At 37.7% G+C, this 18,222-nt stretch overlaps 1 protein-coding gene across 2 annotated transcripts in view; it reads right to left on the reverse strand.

Moving 5' to 3' along the window:
• Positions 1-18,222, reverse strand: part of PPP1R21 (protein phosphatase 1 regulatory subunit 21) — a 31,985-nt gene that overhangs the window by 4,633 nt on the left and 9,130 nt on the right. For both annotated transcript variants that reach the window (XM_056356847.1, XM_056356848.1), the window contains 14 exons: positions 18,123-18,217; positions 15,669-15,721; positions 13,510-13,659; positions 10,367-10,468; positions 10,198-10,286; positions 9,324-9,460; positions 8,229-8,321; positions 6,917-7,044; positions 6,395-6,547; positions 5,529-5,621; positions 4,144-4,377; positions 2,874-2,909; positions 1,555-1,671; positions 519-617 (listed from right to left, as the gene is read on the reverse strand). In XM_056356847.1, the coding sequence (XP_056212822.1) occupies positions 519-617; positions 1,555-1,671; positions 2,874-2,909; positions 4,144-4,377; positions 5,529-5,621; positions 6,395-6,547; positions 6,917-7,044; positions 8,229-8,321; positions 9,324-9,460; positions 10,198-10,286; positions 10,367-10,468; positions 13,510-13,659; positions 15,669-15,721; positions 18,123-18,217 (1,579 nt within the window). The remainder of the gene's footprint in view (positions 1-518; positions 618-1,554; positions 1,672-2,873; positions 2,910-4,143; positions 4,378-5,528; positions 5,622-6,394; positions 6,548-6,916; positions 7,045-8,228; positions 8,322-9,323; positions 9,461-10,197; positions 10,287-10,366; positions 10,469-13,509; positions 13,660-15,668; positions 15,722-18,122; positions 18,218-18,222) is intronic.

Genomic DNA, 18,222 nt, shown 5'->3' on the forward strand with positions numbered 1-18,222 from the left:
CTGTGTGGGGAGGGAAAGGACAAAGGGACAGGACATTCACACAACATCTGGCGTCTTTATTATCTATTGTTAACAACGGCTTCTTGAAGTAACCCCAAAGTTACTTTTGCCTAATATTAAGCCATCTTTCAAAAAAAACACCCCGGCATTTTTAAGATTTTCAGTCCCAGGTGCCAGAAAGGATTAAGAATTCAGTGTATTATCTGGAATCAGTCACACAGCCACACCATTTGACATTAAGAAAACCCCCGTTTTTATAATAAGTCTTAACATCAGATGCGCTAAAACACGGGTTTGGCTACTATAACCTTTTACTTGCAAGCATGTTCCACTTACACTTCAGATCCCAGGTATAAAGTTGATTATTTAAGTCTCTTTTCTACATATCATTAGAGTTTTCACATCACATAACTAAGGACCTAGTAAAGGCTAGGCCCTGTTCGACAGTTGTAATTTTTCTCCTCCAGCTTCCCCTTATACACAGTTACATCTATTACGTTGTGTAACATCTTACTTGCCTGTAATCTACTGATGTTTTGACTAGCTAGTTTCAACTCCTCCGTGAGCGATTCCTTGGACTTCTCCGCTAAAGACAGCCTTTTGGCAAGTGCTCGACACTGTCAACCAGAACAGGACAGGGAAGGCAGAAGGGAGGAAAGTTAGTTCCAGAGTATCGCCTTGCGCCATCTTTAACTGATTATTTTGGATGTTTCCATCTTTCTGCATTCTTTAGATTTCAAGAAACTTAGAGCTTGTGCACGTTTTCAAATGCAAGTTAATGTAATAGTTAACACCAAGGTTTTTTTTCATTTCATAGATTTTTTCGATACATACAGAGTTGTATTACCAATGCTCTAAATACCTTATTTTTCACATAATTACTAGGAAATATTTTATAAGGGCAACACAAACAACTAACTTCATACATTGCTCAAATCTCAGAGAAAGATGGCTCTCCCATACTATGTCAATTATCATTAAAAAATATTTAAGAGGATTTCCTCTGTTAACCTGGAGCTTTGGTATATTCCACATCAGAATTACACAAATCAAAACAGCCACTATTTTTAACAAAAATTACCTCATTTGAAATGAAAACAGGAAACCATATATACAATGAATCATTTTGTTAATTCTTGAAGTATAACTTACGCCTAAGAACCAATTTCTCAGAGGAGAGCCGTTTTCATCACTTCACAATACACTCAGATATTTCTGAATGACATCAGTATGACTTTAACATTAAGTCAAGACCAGCCTGGTAACTAAAGCCAGCTGCTTCAGCTTATACAAACAAACCTATACATGATACACATACTACTTAATGCACCCAAGACAAGGCTACCAAAGGACTTTATTTTTAAAAAAAGAAGTATTTCTACAGTATCTATTTTTATGCATACTAGACCACAGGCAAAAAACATACTCCAGGAACAGTCTATTACGAAACATTATGTTCCACATATTTAAACTCACTGTTGTAGTAACACTTGCCTGTGGAAAGTTCAAAAATGGATTTACTGTTTTCAGCACAGACACTGCCTGCATGCTCACCTCAGCATGGAAGTGTACCGATTTGCTGTCAGCAAGCTGCAGATGAGATGTAAGTTCTGCTATCCTTGCCATATAGTGGGTTTTTATCAGATCTTCACGAGACTCTGTATCTGGAGCCTGGCAAAGCAAAAATCAAAGCAGACAGGCATTTATGTTTAATAGACTGAATACTTGCATCACAACATTGTCCTCCATACTGACTTCTTTTCTCTTCCCTCCTAAGGCCTGGCTGCTCTACCCAAAAGCATCAAATTCCCCAAACACAACAGACAAATTACAGCAGGTGACTGCAATTTATCACTCTCGATGGTAACTTTTAATGTCAGATTTCCTTAAAGGATAAAGAGCTGACTGAAGAAGTAAGAAGTGATCTTGATTTAACATATCAAGTCTCTGATGAAAATCCACTGCAGAAGCAGACTGCTTTCGCCTACATAAAAGTTTACTGGCTTTTCCCAAACAAGGAAGAATTCCTTTGCACAACTAAATTTCAGAAGCTCACAGTCAGAACTATTTCTAATGTTGCATGTTCCAGAAGCTTCTTTAGACATTTGAACTTAAAAAAACCCCAAAAACCAAAGCCAAACCCAAAACTAACCACAACTCTCCAGTTTACTTTTTTATGTTACAGAGCAACCCACTAGCGGCAGCTTTCACATGACTTGTTGTTACCTTCCAGTTCAGCGCTACGCAGTAGTTTTTAAGAACTTGTATCAGTTATTACCTGGCCCCACCCCTTTTTTAATAATATCTTCAGAAGAAAAGGAGGAGTAAACTAAAACACACATCAGTTCCTTCCAGTATCAGAAAAGGGAAAGCACTGAACCTGACTCTGCTAGGCTCTTGCCCCAGCAAGTGCTAAATAAAGAGTTAACATTTAGTCTGACAGCTGGTTCAAAGTTTCTTTCAGTGTGATCTCTGGTTTGGAATAGCCTGTACTTAAGTGTTAAATACCAGGCACTACAGTCAGTGGCTTTTTTGCAGCTTAAGCCTTTCCACAAGGGTTAAGAGTTGAGGCTTGGAATGCAGTTAGGGTTACTGTAGTACAGACAGACCAATGCTTTCCTCAAATTACAGAGGACAGGCCTGGACCACAGCTCACACTGCTCCGAACTGCTTAACAGTTCGCTAAACAGCAAAAGAAAATTAAGAAATATATGGATTTCAGAAACTTGAACATATAGTATATACGGACTACACAGGTGACTCATGCCATTATACGACAATACTCTTGGTAATTAGACCTCTGGCATAAGTTTAACAGAATCAGAATTGAAGTATTTACCAGATGTACTTTGATAATGTTTAAAACAGATTACCTTTTCATTATCGGTAGTTATAGTCAACATTCCAATCTAGAACAAGGAAGAAAATACACTTAAATAAGAACTGCAAAAATAGATACCAAAGTTGCAAGTCATTTCACCTACAGTCATAGAAGGACTTTACATCAAAAAAATCTTGCAACGATTACAACTAAAACTAAGTTTATATTTAATTGTACCTGTAACAAACAAGGGTAATAATATATAGCTGAATGCCTTTAACAGAATTAAAGCTGACACCCACTCTCCAAACTTATCCTTTGACTTACAATGTACACAGGGAAAAAGTAATAAAAGCAACAAGATGTTAAGCTACCGTGTATGATTATGCAACTGCTTGATCACTTGAAGTTAATTCAGAGGTACATCAGTACACTGAAACACAAATTTTTATGTCTGAAAGCGAGGAAAGCTAGCTTGGATTTCTTGAGTACCCTCTGGATTCTTTTCTTTCCACTCTGACTAGTAAATTACATTGACAGCTCAGCGTGAAGCACTGACAGAGCTCTAGCAGAGGGGTGTATGCCACTAACTAGTTTCATGGAAGAATATCTTCATAGAGAACCAGAGGCCTTTTCTGATCTCAAAACGACTAGAAACGTAAATTTATGAGAAATATATACATTACTCTGTATTCTCTTCTGTATAAATGTATACAATATGTTGGTCTGTGAGTTACGTTAAACACGGTAGCTAGAAAGCCATTCCCCTCCAACAATTCTTTCAAAATCAATTGTTGAACCCCAGTTGTATGCAGCTATGAAGATCATGTAGAAATCAGTGCTCTAGAGAACTCTGAAAGCTTGAATAGCTTCAAGTTAAAAAATTCAGCTAAAGTGACCTGTAATAAGTCTTATAACCCATTTAAAAATACTTATTACCTACTTCCATTTGCTGTAACATACCTAGAGATGAAAAAAAGTATCAGAAACTCAGAGCTGACCCGAGATATATACCTGCAAGAGCTCCTAACTACAGATTCAGAAAAATCTAGAAGTTAAGCACCTATCATTTCCCCCCTCAGTCATACAAGTACAGAACTACAAAAATATCTCCATGATACTGAAGACAGTGAAATCTCAAAATCCAAGAAGTTCCAAACTCTGCAGAAAGTATTAGCGAGCAGCTTGCAAATACAAGGAGCCCAAGTATCAATGCATTTTAACACAGTCAAAAAGCTTTCCTTATTCGTGTTCCACTGATCAAACAGTACTACTACTAAAGAAAGTGGATTTTTCTCTGTTGAAGGAAAAAGGTCACTTACCAGACTAGTACTCTTAATAGGTTCCTTCAGACTCTTTTCTGTGGCTTCCTTCTTTTGTTCAGCTACATTTGGCAAAACAGAATGCTCTTGTATAGCTTCAGTTAAATGTCCACTAAGAGAGTTCTTCAGTTTTTGGTTTTCTTTCTCTAGCTTTATTTTAGCTAGCTGGGCCTCCAGCATCCAGTGTTCTTTTTCTTGCTCAAGTTTTGCAATTTTCTCCAAACTCTGCTGGACCTTTAGGAGGGAAAGTTTACAGTCCAGGTTATTGAACCCAAGGGAAAAGCATTGTGTTAAACTATTACATAAGGGAGCTAACGAATAATGCATTTGGTAAACTACTGATTCGAGCTGTACACATAACTGTGGTTACGTGTCAAAAATGGCCACGTTGTTTAATTAGTCTGAAGCATGCATCACAAACTTACAGCTCATAGAACTGGCAACATCACATTAGGTGGAAAAAAACCATGGAAACAGGGAAGAACTTTATGAAAACTTGAAAAATGTGTGCCTGGCACTAGCATTGCCTTGTTCTGTGCTAGAAAGACTATCGCTTTCCTCCCAGCTGCCCCACTTGACACAGACAGAAGAACCCACTTCTCCAGCTAAGAAACCAGCTACGGAATAGCACACATCATATCACTCCACACATTCCTGTTGAAATGAATCTCTTCTCTACTAATACCCTTTGAATATTGGCCACTAAAAAAAAAAAAAAAAAAGCAGCGAACTGAAGTGGTTTTCTTCTGCAAAAGTTCAGTGACAGTTCAAGCACAGGCTGAGCATTCAGGCTAATAAAGAAGTTTTAGTATTCATCAGTGAGTCTCACTAATAGGAGATGGATAAACTGCGTAAGCCCTTTAAATACTATTTAACCTTCCTCTGCCTCACCTTCTAGAAAAAAAATGTATGTACACTACAAGAATGATAAAATGTGATCTACTAATTGAACAGAAAAATCATGGTTCTTAACCAGTGCTAATAAATGCTGCATAGTCCAAAAAAGTACTCAAAACACTACATTACATTAATAATTTAAATAAATGCAAAATAAAGACAAGAATAAGGCATACTGAAGTATTTCTTTCTAAAGATTGCCTGACTTCTTGAATTTATAAATTGAGACATCGATGGCCTAATCCTGTCTCTTACAACTACATGTACCTTCTGCAGGTACAGGAGAACAAGTATTGGATAACCCAGCCTGACAAGAATAAGTTTCACTTTCAAAACTCTACAGGAATCTACAGTCTAATTTTACGTTTCAGTATATGCATGTATATGTACAAACAATGACACATGTAAATATGTGGAGACTATTTAATACTACTTTACCTTTACAAAATACACTATTGTATATGTCAGTAAAATTTATACCAGAATACCTGTTGTGCAAGACCTTCTCTGCTTTCTGTGGAACTGAGAAGAACCCTGCGATTGGCTAAAGCCTCTTCATAAGGCACTGAATCTGCACAAGGCTGCGGAAGGATAAAAGAAACCTCAAAACACGTCGCACAGTAGATCAGAATACGTATTCAATATTTATTTTCTTATTGCCCTCCTTACTTCAGTGAAGGGAAGAAAAACATCTTTCAAGCGTTTACCAGCCAGTAGAAACAAAATGGCTTGAGCTCACAAAAAATACCACCCCAAAATGCACACCTGATTAAAAAGTGCTCTGAAATACCCAGGTGTTAATTAATGATCAAACTCATCTTCGGGTCCACTTTACAGACATTACAGTACAGTGATTTAGTAAGAACTGTTAAGCACACCATCATTTGTTACCAGAGACAACAGGGAGACCTGGCAGCGTTCAGTCCTTTAGTTTAGCACATTTTCTCCAGCATACCTCCTTTATTTTTTTTCCCCCTGTTGCTTCCCACTGTCTTCCAGTGAATGCAAGTATAAAAACATGATGTCATTCACTCCATATTCCCAGTGAATACGGGAGGAAATCTAAAACAAGCAGCTACTACCCTCTTCTCCTCGGAGCTTTGGCACAGAAATGATTAGTGGTAATGGGTAACGGCAGAACTTGCACCTACCCTCAAGCTATGTAAGCGACTATGCCCTCTAAATTTTTCAATAGCATTATTGCTCTAAGGGTTTCATTTCCCCAGCCAAGATTCTCATTCAGAGAATCTCATCCATTCCAAATACTGAAAATGCTTAGTTTGTATTCTCTTCGGCATAACCAACTATCAACAGAACTGTGCTTTCCCTGTGCAAGCATGCTAGCTGAACAAACCTTCTTCAGAGACTTCATGTAAGCAACCGCCTTTTTTTTGTACTGCAGCATACACTCCGCTGACAGAGGGCTGATGAACTCTGTTCCTCCTTTGGGGCCATAGCTCAACGAAGTAGTGAAGTGATCCAAGTTGTTGCTAAAGAATGAGGCAATCTAGACACATCAAAAGTCACTTTTTAAATTAAGTTGACCAGAAAGATTCATCACAGCAATTAACTATTTCAAGAGAATGACAAGCATTTAGTGAAACTGGACTGCACAACAAGAACTTCAAAAAAGCTACAGGCTCTTCCACATAACTTAGACTTTACTAATGTAAAGCATCCCCTTCACAGTATCTACTGTTACCACCCACTCAGTAGTGTTTAACATGTAGCCTGAAAATACCTTAGAACAAACCTGGTACTCACGTTATTAAGGAGATGCACATGTAGATTTTCCAAACCATTCAACTAAGGTGTTTTTCTTTTTTAAAAACCTGCACAAGTTAGGACATTATACTGAAACAAAAATATCCATTACCTTGCCCACTGCATTTGTTAAAGCCACAAGAGAGGATAAAATACAGTCATTTGTAGTTATGAGTTTCTGTGTGGCCGTTGGAACATCTTGTTCTAAAGTAGCTTTCTGACTGTAGTCCTTGGAAATATCTAGAAAAAGAAAACACACCTATGTCAAATAACAATTTTTGTCTATTTCAGCAACCACTTTAAAGTTCAGCTTATGACCTCAGGCTTCAAATGCTTCTCCCCTCTAAGCTGTATAAAGCTTTTATGTCCAGATATTCTTAGTTCCTCAGTACACTGCCTTATGACAACTGTTTGTGATCATTAGGAACCAACATTATGCCTGTCACACAAGGCAGAATAAAGGTGTATAAGTGTATTCTGTATCCCAAAAAGTGTAGCTATACAGGGGATCCAAGCTGACATTATACTAGCACTTCATTTCACAAGTACATTTTCTGTTTCCATAGGTTCACATCAGGACATTCAAAAGTAGAATTTTCAGTCATGTTCAGTATCCGAGTGTTAAGCTTACATGACTTACAAGGGAAAAGTATTTTTAATTCTGTCAGAGCAAATCTAAAAGACTAGCAGAAGTTTAGAATGCTGCTTCCTATATTCTAAAATTCTTTCAGGCAAAATTAACAGTCTTCGGGGGTGGTGGGGGATGGTGGTAGTGGAACCACAAAAAACCCACATGCACCAAAAAAACCCACACACAAAACTTTTTGCAGGTCATTCTAGGATATACAAAAATACCAGTGTATTAAAATACACCAAGTTTTAACCAAACATCACTTCACTGAAAATGTAACATATCCATGTTCCTCTGATAAAAGGAAGGTAAAGGAGGAAGTTTCAGAAAGAACACAGACTTCTTCCTAAGCTTTGGTTATATATTAGTGTTAAAAGTAGTAATCAACCTAAAAAACCTAAGGAAAAATGCCACTTCGAAGACAGGTACTAGGTCAACAGTAGAGTAAGCAGGGGAGAATATGTACATTTCATGGTGTTTCACTCTGTACTCTATTACCACTAAGGCAATGAAATTCAGAAAGTAAAGTGATGCTGCTTGGGAAGATCTAGAGTGCCACAATGAAATATTCCAGCAACTCAGAAGAACAAAGCTAACAGAACAAAGCGAGAAACACACATGCATGCCCAAAAGTAGCAGCTAGTAGGTTTAGTTTCTTTTCTTAGTTTGTAAAGGCAAAGCAAACCAGATTATCATGTTATTACACACTCAATGTTGTTACAGAGAGAGTACGTGTGCTATGTTAAACAGAAAGAAGCAGAACTGAAACATAACAATATTCCTGCACTCTCACCTTTTAAAAGGTCATGAAATCCATGAAGACTTGCAGCAATGTTTGTAAACACTGAGTTGTAATTTGTCCTAAGAAGTCCTTCTGGTTTTGTACCTAAGAGTACCACAAAGAAAGGAAAACCAAACACCACTAAGATTTGACCATGAATGAAAAGAGCTGGCTTTGAAAATAATCCAATTTCCGCCTACTAGAAACATATGCATGGAGTATGAGAATCATAATAGATTCATTTACTTACATTTCCCCTTAAATATCAAATGTATATATACCAAGTTTTGACAGAGTACGCAGGTAAAAGACTTCCAAGTTTCGTAAATTTAATTCAGATTTTACAAGTATCAACTGTTGTAGTCTCAAAACCCAATTACGCGTGCAGAAGGAGTTACATACTTACTGCTCCAGGAGGGACCATCTGGGTCCTTCTAAAGAGTGAAGGCTGAAGTAACTGGAAGCTATACAGTAACAGTTTCCTCCTCTTATTTACAGTATGCATTTGGAGATAGTTTCCACACACATACACACAAAGGTTTTACCTGATTTTTGTTTAGTCATTACCATAAGAACTGCAGTTTAATAATCTTAAAAACTGGAGGAGCTAGAAGTGATAATTAGTAATGAAATGTAGTCTGTTAACAATTTCATGATTAAGAGATGACAAAGACATACTGCCAATCATACCATAAAAACCTACAGTCACTTCTTCTCCTCTTCAATTAACTATGACTATCTAAAATGTGGTACACGTCAATGCCTGGTCATTCCAGACCCACCCCATGCCCATGTCCATCCCGAAGGAGCAGTCTGCAGCATTAACCAAATACTCTCCAGCACACTCAGTCTCCCAGCCTGGATAAAAGAGGGTTCAGTACGCCAGAGCATATTGCAGAACTCACTCGCCCCATAGTTAGACTGTACCTAAAGAGTAGCATTAATCTTATTTTCCTCTATCATAGAAGTAGCATTTTATGTGTCTATGGTTAAAACCCCCCCACAGCGACAACAAAAAAAAAAAAGAAAAAAAAATCCCAGCGCTGGTCCAGAAGTAAAACTAGTACCTTCCACTCACAATTTAACTGAGCCAAAACTGGCACTTACTTGGTAATGCAAGAAGACTAACATATGTATGTAGCTTCTCAAAGACTGCAGTCAACCTTTTCATGTCTCTGTGCAGCTCCATATTTCTAGCTCTTAAAGCAGCTGTGCAAAGAGAAGACTCACACTCTTCTTCCAAACTAGGAATATATGAATTATTTTTTTTAAGAAAGTGAGCAATTATCTTAAACAAATTCCTGAGTTCTGGAGTAGGTAACTAGTGTTCTCTACATCCTCAGTCCAAAGCAACAGTAGACTAGGAATTTAGTCTAGAAAGGTTAACATATCAGAGTAACTTAGCAATGCATAAAAATTACTGTGTGTATGTACTATCCCCACTCTTAGGGGCTTCAGTCACAAGCCAGGAATGGTTTACACTCACGGCAAGGAAATGATTGCATCAGTTTAAAGACTTTTGTCTCCTAAGGAGCAGAACAGGTAAAAAGAAGGCATAAAACAAGCTTTTATTTCTGCCTTAATCCAAAACCTCTCTTTAAACAGTCCTTTACACTAATAATTCATCTCCCTTCAAGCCATTCAGGAACAAAGATTTTTGCAGCAGAAAGGATATGCATTTGGCCAACTTTTACTACAGTGCTATATTTACTGCACGGTAAATAAATTTCTTGAGCCTGTCTGAAGATAACAGTTTCAGTATATCAAATTAGTATCAATGCTTTTGAATAACATCAAGAAACACTAAAAATCTGTGCAGCTTTCGTTAGTCCCATCTGGAGGGGGGCTGTTAAAAGTCAGAGGTTCTGCCTTTTAAGCCGCAGTGCTTTCAGGGCTGACAATATTTGAGTTGCAGATGTTGACAATGCTGCATGCCTGACACTTAGTGCCCCTTTAATTTGATCTATCAGATCTAAAGTACCTTTTTAACTGATACGGAAGAATCTTTCTTAAAAAGCATAAGTAGGAAGCTAAATGTTCTGAGAAGGCCTTCAATTTCACAGCCGTTTCCTGGAAGGAAAAAACACCACAAGTATTTTTGCTCTGTAAAAATCTTTTTCAGTACTAAAAATAAGAATAAGAAATCTTACCAGGACTGTCACAGTGTCTTCTGTAATACTCTCGAACAAGTGAAGCATTCCTTCCTCCAGAGGGCGAACATAGGAAGCATTTTCATGAAGATACTGTGAGAACTGAGTACAGCGAGATTTTAAAATGGTGCTTGCAGAAGGCTCTTGCAAACTGTTTCAAGTTAACAATTGAACAGTCCACTTTAGCAAAGCACCTATGATCTTAAATGACCCCCAGGACGTCAATAATAAGATCTAACAGTCAAGTGATTTACAGCAACCTCTTCTACAGGACACACAAACACACACCTTGAAGGAAAGTGAGAAACAGTGAAGACTACGACAAAGTCCTGGCAAAACCCCACCCTGGGCTTTGCCACAGCACCCTATCTCATTTTAACTGCCATGCACAGCACACAAAATCCTTGCTTTTACGATTAAGCATTCTTGCATTTGTTGCTCAACTCCATCATATTGACGCTAGATCCATGCACCATTAAGACACCAGAATAATCTATCCTACCTTCCTCCCAGCTGTTGCTTGCCTCTCACCCCTTGACCTGTGCATCAGCACAAACATTTGCACAGCTATGCTGTGCAAAGTACTGAAGCATTAAACAGTTTAAACTGGACAAGAGATACTTTTTAATCTTTATCTGTATCCAGCACAGTTTTCAACATGGGTCTAAGCATGCTTACCCCAATGCAAAGGATGGAGCAGTAACTAATCAAAGGGAGAATTCTTACACCCAAGAACTACAAGAGATTTGGGTGATTATGAAGCTTTTGCCTCACAGAGCTGCCTGACTTTGTAAGTATATTCTATGGCTAATTTTACCTTCAAAAAAGCATACCTGAGAAGAAAGGTGTTTACTTTTACACAAACAAAACATAAAAGTACTGTAGGCTTTTAATTCTGATACCACAGTATTACGAAAAAGCTTTTTTCAGATTGACATAGGTAGTCAAAAGTGATCATGTTTTTTATTTTACCCCATAGAAAGATACCTTCACCTTTGATTACTTATACCACAAGAGTAGCTAAAGATCCCAGGCACACAGGATATGAGAAGTTTTAATTATTTCATGTATTATTACAGTGCGGCAACACAGTGTTAACAAGAAAAGAGATTTGCCAAGCTCTCATTCATGCATGCACAAATCCAGATGGAATTAGGGAAAATTCCTAAATCTAAGGAGGAAGAAATAACACATGCAGAATGCTCCTGGCTTGTGTTGCAAGAAAGAGGACTGGAGTTATCTGGCACAATGCTGAAGACCCAGCAGAACCCAGCAATCCAATACTTAAAGAGAAAAGGAATACTTGAACCTGGAAGGGAATTGTCCACATCTACTTTGAGTGTTTGGTGGGGAAAATAGCTCAAAAGCGCCAGACAAGACCTGGAGTTGGGGAAAAATAAATCAGTGCAAGTGTGCTAAGCCTGACACTTGTCTCATTTTCTCTACCACATTAAAGGGAGATTTCTGAACTACTCAGTGGAGGAGCTGAGATCACACTGAGAACACCTGCCAAGCAAATAGATAAATTAATCAAAAATACAGGAGCAACAGCAGCTTCAGTGAGTGATAAAAGATGCTTAACCGCTGGAAAGTCATGGCAAAAGCCCTGAGAGGTAATTGCACAGAGGAATTAGGTCATGAACACACAATGGGGCAGACTACAAGAGACATAATTATGAAAACAAACAAAGCCTGAACTACTGATTCAGAGTCAATTATCAGAAAAGGAGAATCAAATTACAGTTCTGATTAAGGTGCATGTTTCAGCTGTGTGAAAGCACTTCTCCACTGAAAAGCAACAAAGAAGTGTTAACTAGGACATTAAGAAAAAAAATGCATGAGAAGTGATACCCAAGAAACCTGCTTTTATCCCCTTAAACTGCAGTAGCCTCTCTAGAATCCAATCACCACACTAGGCCACATAAAAAGGAGACACAATTCCTGCCCCAAAGAATTTGGATGACAAAGCTACACAGTTTTCACCAGAAGGATACGCCGTTTTGAGTATGTTTGGTGGCAGAAGCAAGAAAATGTTCTCAAACTAAGATCTATGCTGAATGTCTGTAAAAGTGTATTCTTGATTCAAATAGTTGAAACAACTGAGAAGGTAAATAGAGGGGGATTTTTCTAGTCGATAAAACACCTTCACAAGCATATTTGTTGCCTGCAAAGAGATTAAAGGAGGTCTTCCCAAGCACCAGAGTTTTGTGATAGTTAACATTGCCACTACCTGCGCTGCAGCCATTTGATCAATGCAAACCACGTCCACCTCAGTAGCTTAAGTCTGAGCTCTACAAACTTCTAAATTGAAATTAGTCTGAATCAGAAGATACTGTCATCCAGCAACTTAAATGCACATAGGTCCGCTTGCATTATGAAGTCAACAACTCTGATGTTAAAGCAGTTTTATTCCCAAGCATACATATATGCATCCCCACACAAATCCTTGTGCACAATGGTTTTTTCCATGCTTCATGGCATAGAAAGTCAAAAGATGCAGCTTAACAGCTCCAAACAGTGCTCTCAGAAAAGCCTTCCCATGGAGCTGCAAAGGAAGAGACAGCTCAGGTTTCTCATAATAATTTCAACATGCTTTGCAGACTTGAAGCTTCAGATGACTTACAGGAAAGGTCTTCACACAAATAGCCCCAAATCAGATTACAAAGTTTGTTTTTGACAACGGAACAGAGCCTAAGTTCTCTCCTTCATAAGCCTACCTTACATTCAGTTTATTTCATATTAAACACAGGACCTTCTGTCTCAACATCTCCCATGCCTCAGTACATTAACTAAGACAAGCATCTGTTTAGCAGTGCAATATTTGTGTCTCATTTTAAAAGTCAGTCAGCCAAACTTTTAACAAATGCACTTTATCACTTATAAAGCAGAGCCCTAATTTTACTGTCATATTGCTCTGTAGCAGAGGCACAGCGGAAAAGGATTCTCTGCAGCTACACCTTTGCCTGCATTCAGAGAATTCACCCTATAGAAAAGGCTTCTCATGCAGGAGAAGCTGCCTCTCAGGAACACACTCACAGCACTCCAGTAAAGGTGGCAGAAGGCAGCAAAGAAGGACTAAGATTATTCACTCATGAAAGTCTACCGAACTGAACATACTCACTATTGAAATCTGTAAGCTTTACCTTCTGATTTAGCGGTGATATACTGTCTGTTGCAGAATCAATGGGAAAGATCTGTACCTTCTGCTCAGTGTATGTATGGAAGTTCAAAAGAGCTGTTACAAGTTCTTGAACAAAAGCCAGTGCCTGGCCAGCAAGGTCTCGCAACTTCAGCTGTAAAGAAGTTATAAAATTACTACATTTGACAAGTACCTATTTAAATATGAAAAAAATTCTATAGTTGGACACAAAAAATTGCTATCAATTATTTCTTTCTTGTCACTAGGTCATCCTAAAATACATAGCAGCAGTTTTCTTTAACTTTTAAAGTTTATTCATATACTACAATACCACACAGAAGGGCATGTTTTTCTATGACGACAAAGTAAGTTTTTATTTCATTCAACAGGTGGTGCTTTGCCTCTGCTGCATTTCTCAAACAACAGGCCACAAGAACACTTAGAGGTTAGTACAATCACAGAAACCATCTTTGAAATCAAAATTTCTGAAGACCAATAGACTAATCACTGACAACAGCTCAGTTCTTTCAGTGCGGAGGTAGTGAGAAAATCGTAACACCTGGTTGTAAGGAAATGTAACTTTAATTAGCAAAAACCAATGCAGTTTTCTCCCAGAATAAAAGGTGTCAGCTTCTCTAACCAGTAACACTCAATTCTTGTTCTCCCACCTGGACAGAACTGAGCTGCTGCTCATGAATAAGGCTGTTCTGTGGCTTTAGTGTAGTAGAAAGGTATCCAAGAAACAAATCCAAAATGGAACATTCTGAAAAAGCAAAGGCAACAGAGAAGAAAAGTACACTGCTGTGATTTATGGAGGAGGGAATAAGGTTAAAGTGACATTTCAAGCCAAGAATGATTTCTCCTTCAGAGATGTATTCCTAATGCTTCAATGAAGTGTTAAATCAAAGTGAATCTTGACTGTGGATCAGGGATAGTGGCGTGTAATTAATGCAGTCATTACACTCAGTCTGTGTATGTTAATTAGCTATGCAAGGAAGGAAAACAGACAATATTACTGTTTTGCTGTCCTTTCCACTGCAGCCTGTGCTAATACACTAGCATTTTGCCTCCACTGACACAGCCAGTCATAAAAATCTGTCCTGGAACATTTTCAAGACTGCAGATCTCAAAGCATGAGGCTGGCTGACAGTAGTGCTGCTAGCAGGAAATAATAAAGGGATAAACTCTCTGTGCAGTTATTCCGATTTTTCTTAGGACCCAGCACAGGTTGATTTAGGTCTGCTTCCATCAAAACTGGACAGTGGGTCACCTGTTCTCATAGCCAGACATATTAGGAACAAGGTCTCTTTATAGGCACTTCTGAAAAAAGCAGAAAGCAGTTACCTGAATTTTTTTCTACAGTGGCATCTGAATGCACTAACTTGAAGGTTCAAGAAAAAAACCCAACACTAAGGGCTGTGGAGCCCATCCTCTGTGGTAGTGAAGCAGGAAAATTTTGACTGTATCAAGGTACCCAATCTACTACTGTTAAAAGACTTAATAGATTTAGCTATTCACTGGAAATTAATGCTCATTTTTGAATATGGAGTAAACCACATTCCCAAGGAAACTGATGAAGTTACATTAATGAACCGAAAAGGTTAGGGTTTTTTTAATAATATTTAAATTAATAAGGGTGATTTGGCAAGAAGTATCCCATAAAATGTAAATGAACCATGCAGAGTTCTCAAAGATACAGGATTTGTTCCTTAAGAGGATTACAACTAATGGCAAGTAATATTAACTAAATATTAAAATTTAAAAAACCTGCTAAATATTACAATTAAATAAATATTCTTTTGCTATGCCAGCCTGCAGTAAGTTAGAATAGTTCATATAACTTTAATAAGAGACAAGTATTAAACCTTTTTGCTATTCCTTTGCAAAAGGCATGCCTGAGTTAATACCCCCAGTAATCATCAGCCAGCAGTCAATGGATTAGCTCTAGTGATGGGAGGGGAGCGGATGACTCCTCGACATAAGAAGAGCACAGACTACCTTTTGAAAAGCGCAGAGGCTCTGTGGACAGAAATTCCCTTGGAATATCATGACAGTAAGTAAGACAGGCTATCTTCTGCCACTTTAGGTCACTAAAATGACTTTTTATTCAGTATCTGTGTAGAAAGTTGCATCTTTACACAGGAAGTCACAAAATGTGCTTACCTGGTATCTTCTGTTATGTAATGGTACATTCAGAGCATTGTATCGATTAGATCCTAGGAGACAAAAATTGAGTTATATGCACTTATTGAATTGTGGGGGTTTTAAGAGACACTTATTGGTAAATAGTGATTTTTTTTTAATATAAAATTACATTGCAGTAGTATTACAGTTCACATAAGTAATATTAACTAAAGCTATACAAACAACTGGCTTCAATAAAGTAGACCTAAACATCCTCACTTAAGAACTGTTACTGCGACTAGTTAGAGAAAAAGTACTTCCATACCCGTCTCACACTGCAAGTCAGATTTAACCATCTGCACACCTTGTATTTGATCGGTAAGAGCAGAACCCTCTTGCCCAAAAGAACAGTATCCATCACTAACAAGAGTGAAAAATCTTTAAAAAAAAATAAATAATGGAAAGAATTCAAGATGATTTTCAAATTTCAATTGCCTTCCAGGGACTGTCAAACAAGATGAATGTACTTTTTAAAATGGTTTGCACTTCAAAAAAAATGCTCCTGTATACACTTGATTTGTTGATAATTTAGAATAGGAAGTACTTTCCACATATTTCAGCGTTCTGTTCCAGTTACAGAGCAACTAGAATGATTACTCAATTACAAGCAGGCACAATGTTTAAAGAGGTAGAGGGATATTTGTACCTAGAAAGCTTAGAGTCTTACGGATTTAAAAGGGATCACATTCATCCTCAATTAAATGGACTAACAACCACTGTAGTTTAAAATCTATACACAAAGGAAACTTAGTTTCTCATTCCTTTTGTATCATTCACATTTGGCAATTAACAAATGGGAAAAGGTAGTTGTAATCAGAACAAAATACTCTGTCCAAAATTACTGAACCCTACTTGTAAGTAAATGCTTCAAAAAACTTTTTTGTTATCTTTCTACTCTCAAAATCATGCTTAACAGTCAACAAGGCATTTGATTGTTACTGAAACTGAAGCCAGTTGCTAGTTACCCTTAAAACCACTACAGAGCCTACAGCAAGGCAGTTGGATTTCACAGCAGACAAACATTTCCTGACTTTCATTATTCTATCACTAAAGATCTGTCCACTATTTTTTCAGTCTTTTCTACACAAGCAAAAACATAATGCTATAGCAGCTGAGTGAGCAGAAAAATTATTTTCCAAGTTCTCGCTACAATGGTAACCACCTGTAACAAAAGAAAAAAATCAGCTAAAGAAGTCAGAGAAGTAATAGGCAGCAGACATCAGGCAAAGTGATCTCTGTGAGAGGACAGAGTTAAAAGGGTACCAATTCAAGGCACCAACACCCAAGTACAACATGCTGTATGAGAGTCAACATTTCCTAGAGAAGATGATCTGGTGTTTCTAAGCCAAGACTCACTGGATTGCCAGCCCAGTGAACTGGAAGGCTCACCCCTGCAGCACCCGCCAGATCAGCTTTTAGAGAACCTCAGGCTATTCAAAACATTGTCATCAAATTTTAAACTAAATGAAAAATGCACAAACTACCAATAAAACCTACCACAAATACAACAGCCTGTTTTCACTCCTCTGCTCCTGCTTCACTACTTTCAGCTTTCTCACTATTCCAGGTCCTCCTAGTATCACTGCAGAACAGTACAGACTGCTGCCTGCAGTACAACCTCGCATTCAAGCTATTTACAGAAGCACCCAGTACACACATACTGGCACATACCAACCGATTCTTGTACCAACAAAATGCGAAGGCTGAGCACTCCTAAATTCACAGTAAACTCCACACTTCAGTTTATCTAGTAGCAGTCGGAAAGGAAGCAGAAAAAAAAAAAGGTTGCTTCAAGTAAAAGTCCCCAAATTCAAAGGTTGGCTTTTTTTCCCTGAAAAGATGAATGAGTCCAAAACAAACCATGGAGAAGAAATAGGCTGGAGTGTTCTCTGATCAGATATGAGACATGCTGACAGACTTCCCACTAAGTATGGATCATTATTAATGCAATGCCTCATCAAATCAACATCTCTGCAGCCACTAGTTTATCCCCATCTTAACTTCCTGTAACTCTTGAATATACCTTGCCAAAAATAATACGCTTTGAGAGGAGTAAATAAAGAAATCTTTGTGGAGAAATCACTAAATTGACTGTGTTCCTTCACCTTTTACGATATTCTGACAACACTAAGCAAGACAAGTGGCAAATTACTCAAAAGCCTTCAAAAGTTTTTATTTATATCTGTAATTTTTTATTTATATCTATATATAAAGTTTTTATTTATATCTATAATGAAAATTAAAAGTATCAAGTTTTTAAGATAACTAAACAAGATTATGACAAGTATTATGAATACTTACTACAATTACCTCCAAGCATCTGTTCAGATGTCCAATATTTCTTACAGCTAATACACTTTAATTGCTAAGGAGTACTTCCTCCAGATGGATACCCAAAATTAAACAAGATACCAAGACCAAGGCAATACGTACTTGTGTCATTAAAAGGTACTTTTTCATTGATTATGCACAGAGATTCTTCCAGTCTACTGCCCAAAGCTGCTTGAAGATTCTTTAACTGTTGCTGGCTAAG

Source organism: Falco biarmicus, chromosome 12 (assembly GCF_023638135.1).
Source record: "Falco biarmicus isolate bFalBia1 chromosome 12, bFalBia1.pri, whole genome shotgun sequence".
NCBI classification, from domain to species: domain Eukaryota; kingdom Metazoa; phylum Chordata; class Aves; order Falconiformes; family Falconidae; genus Falco; species Falco biarmicus.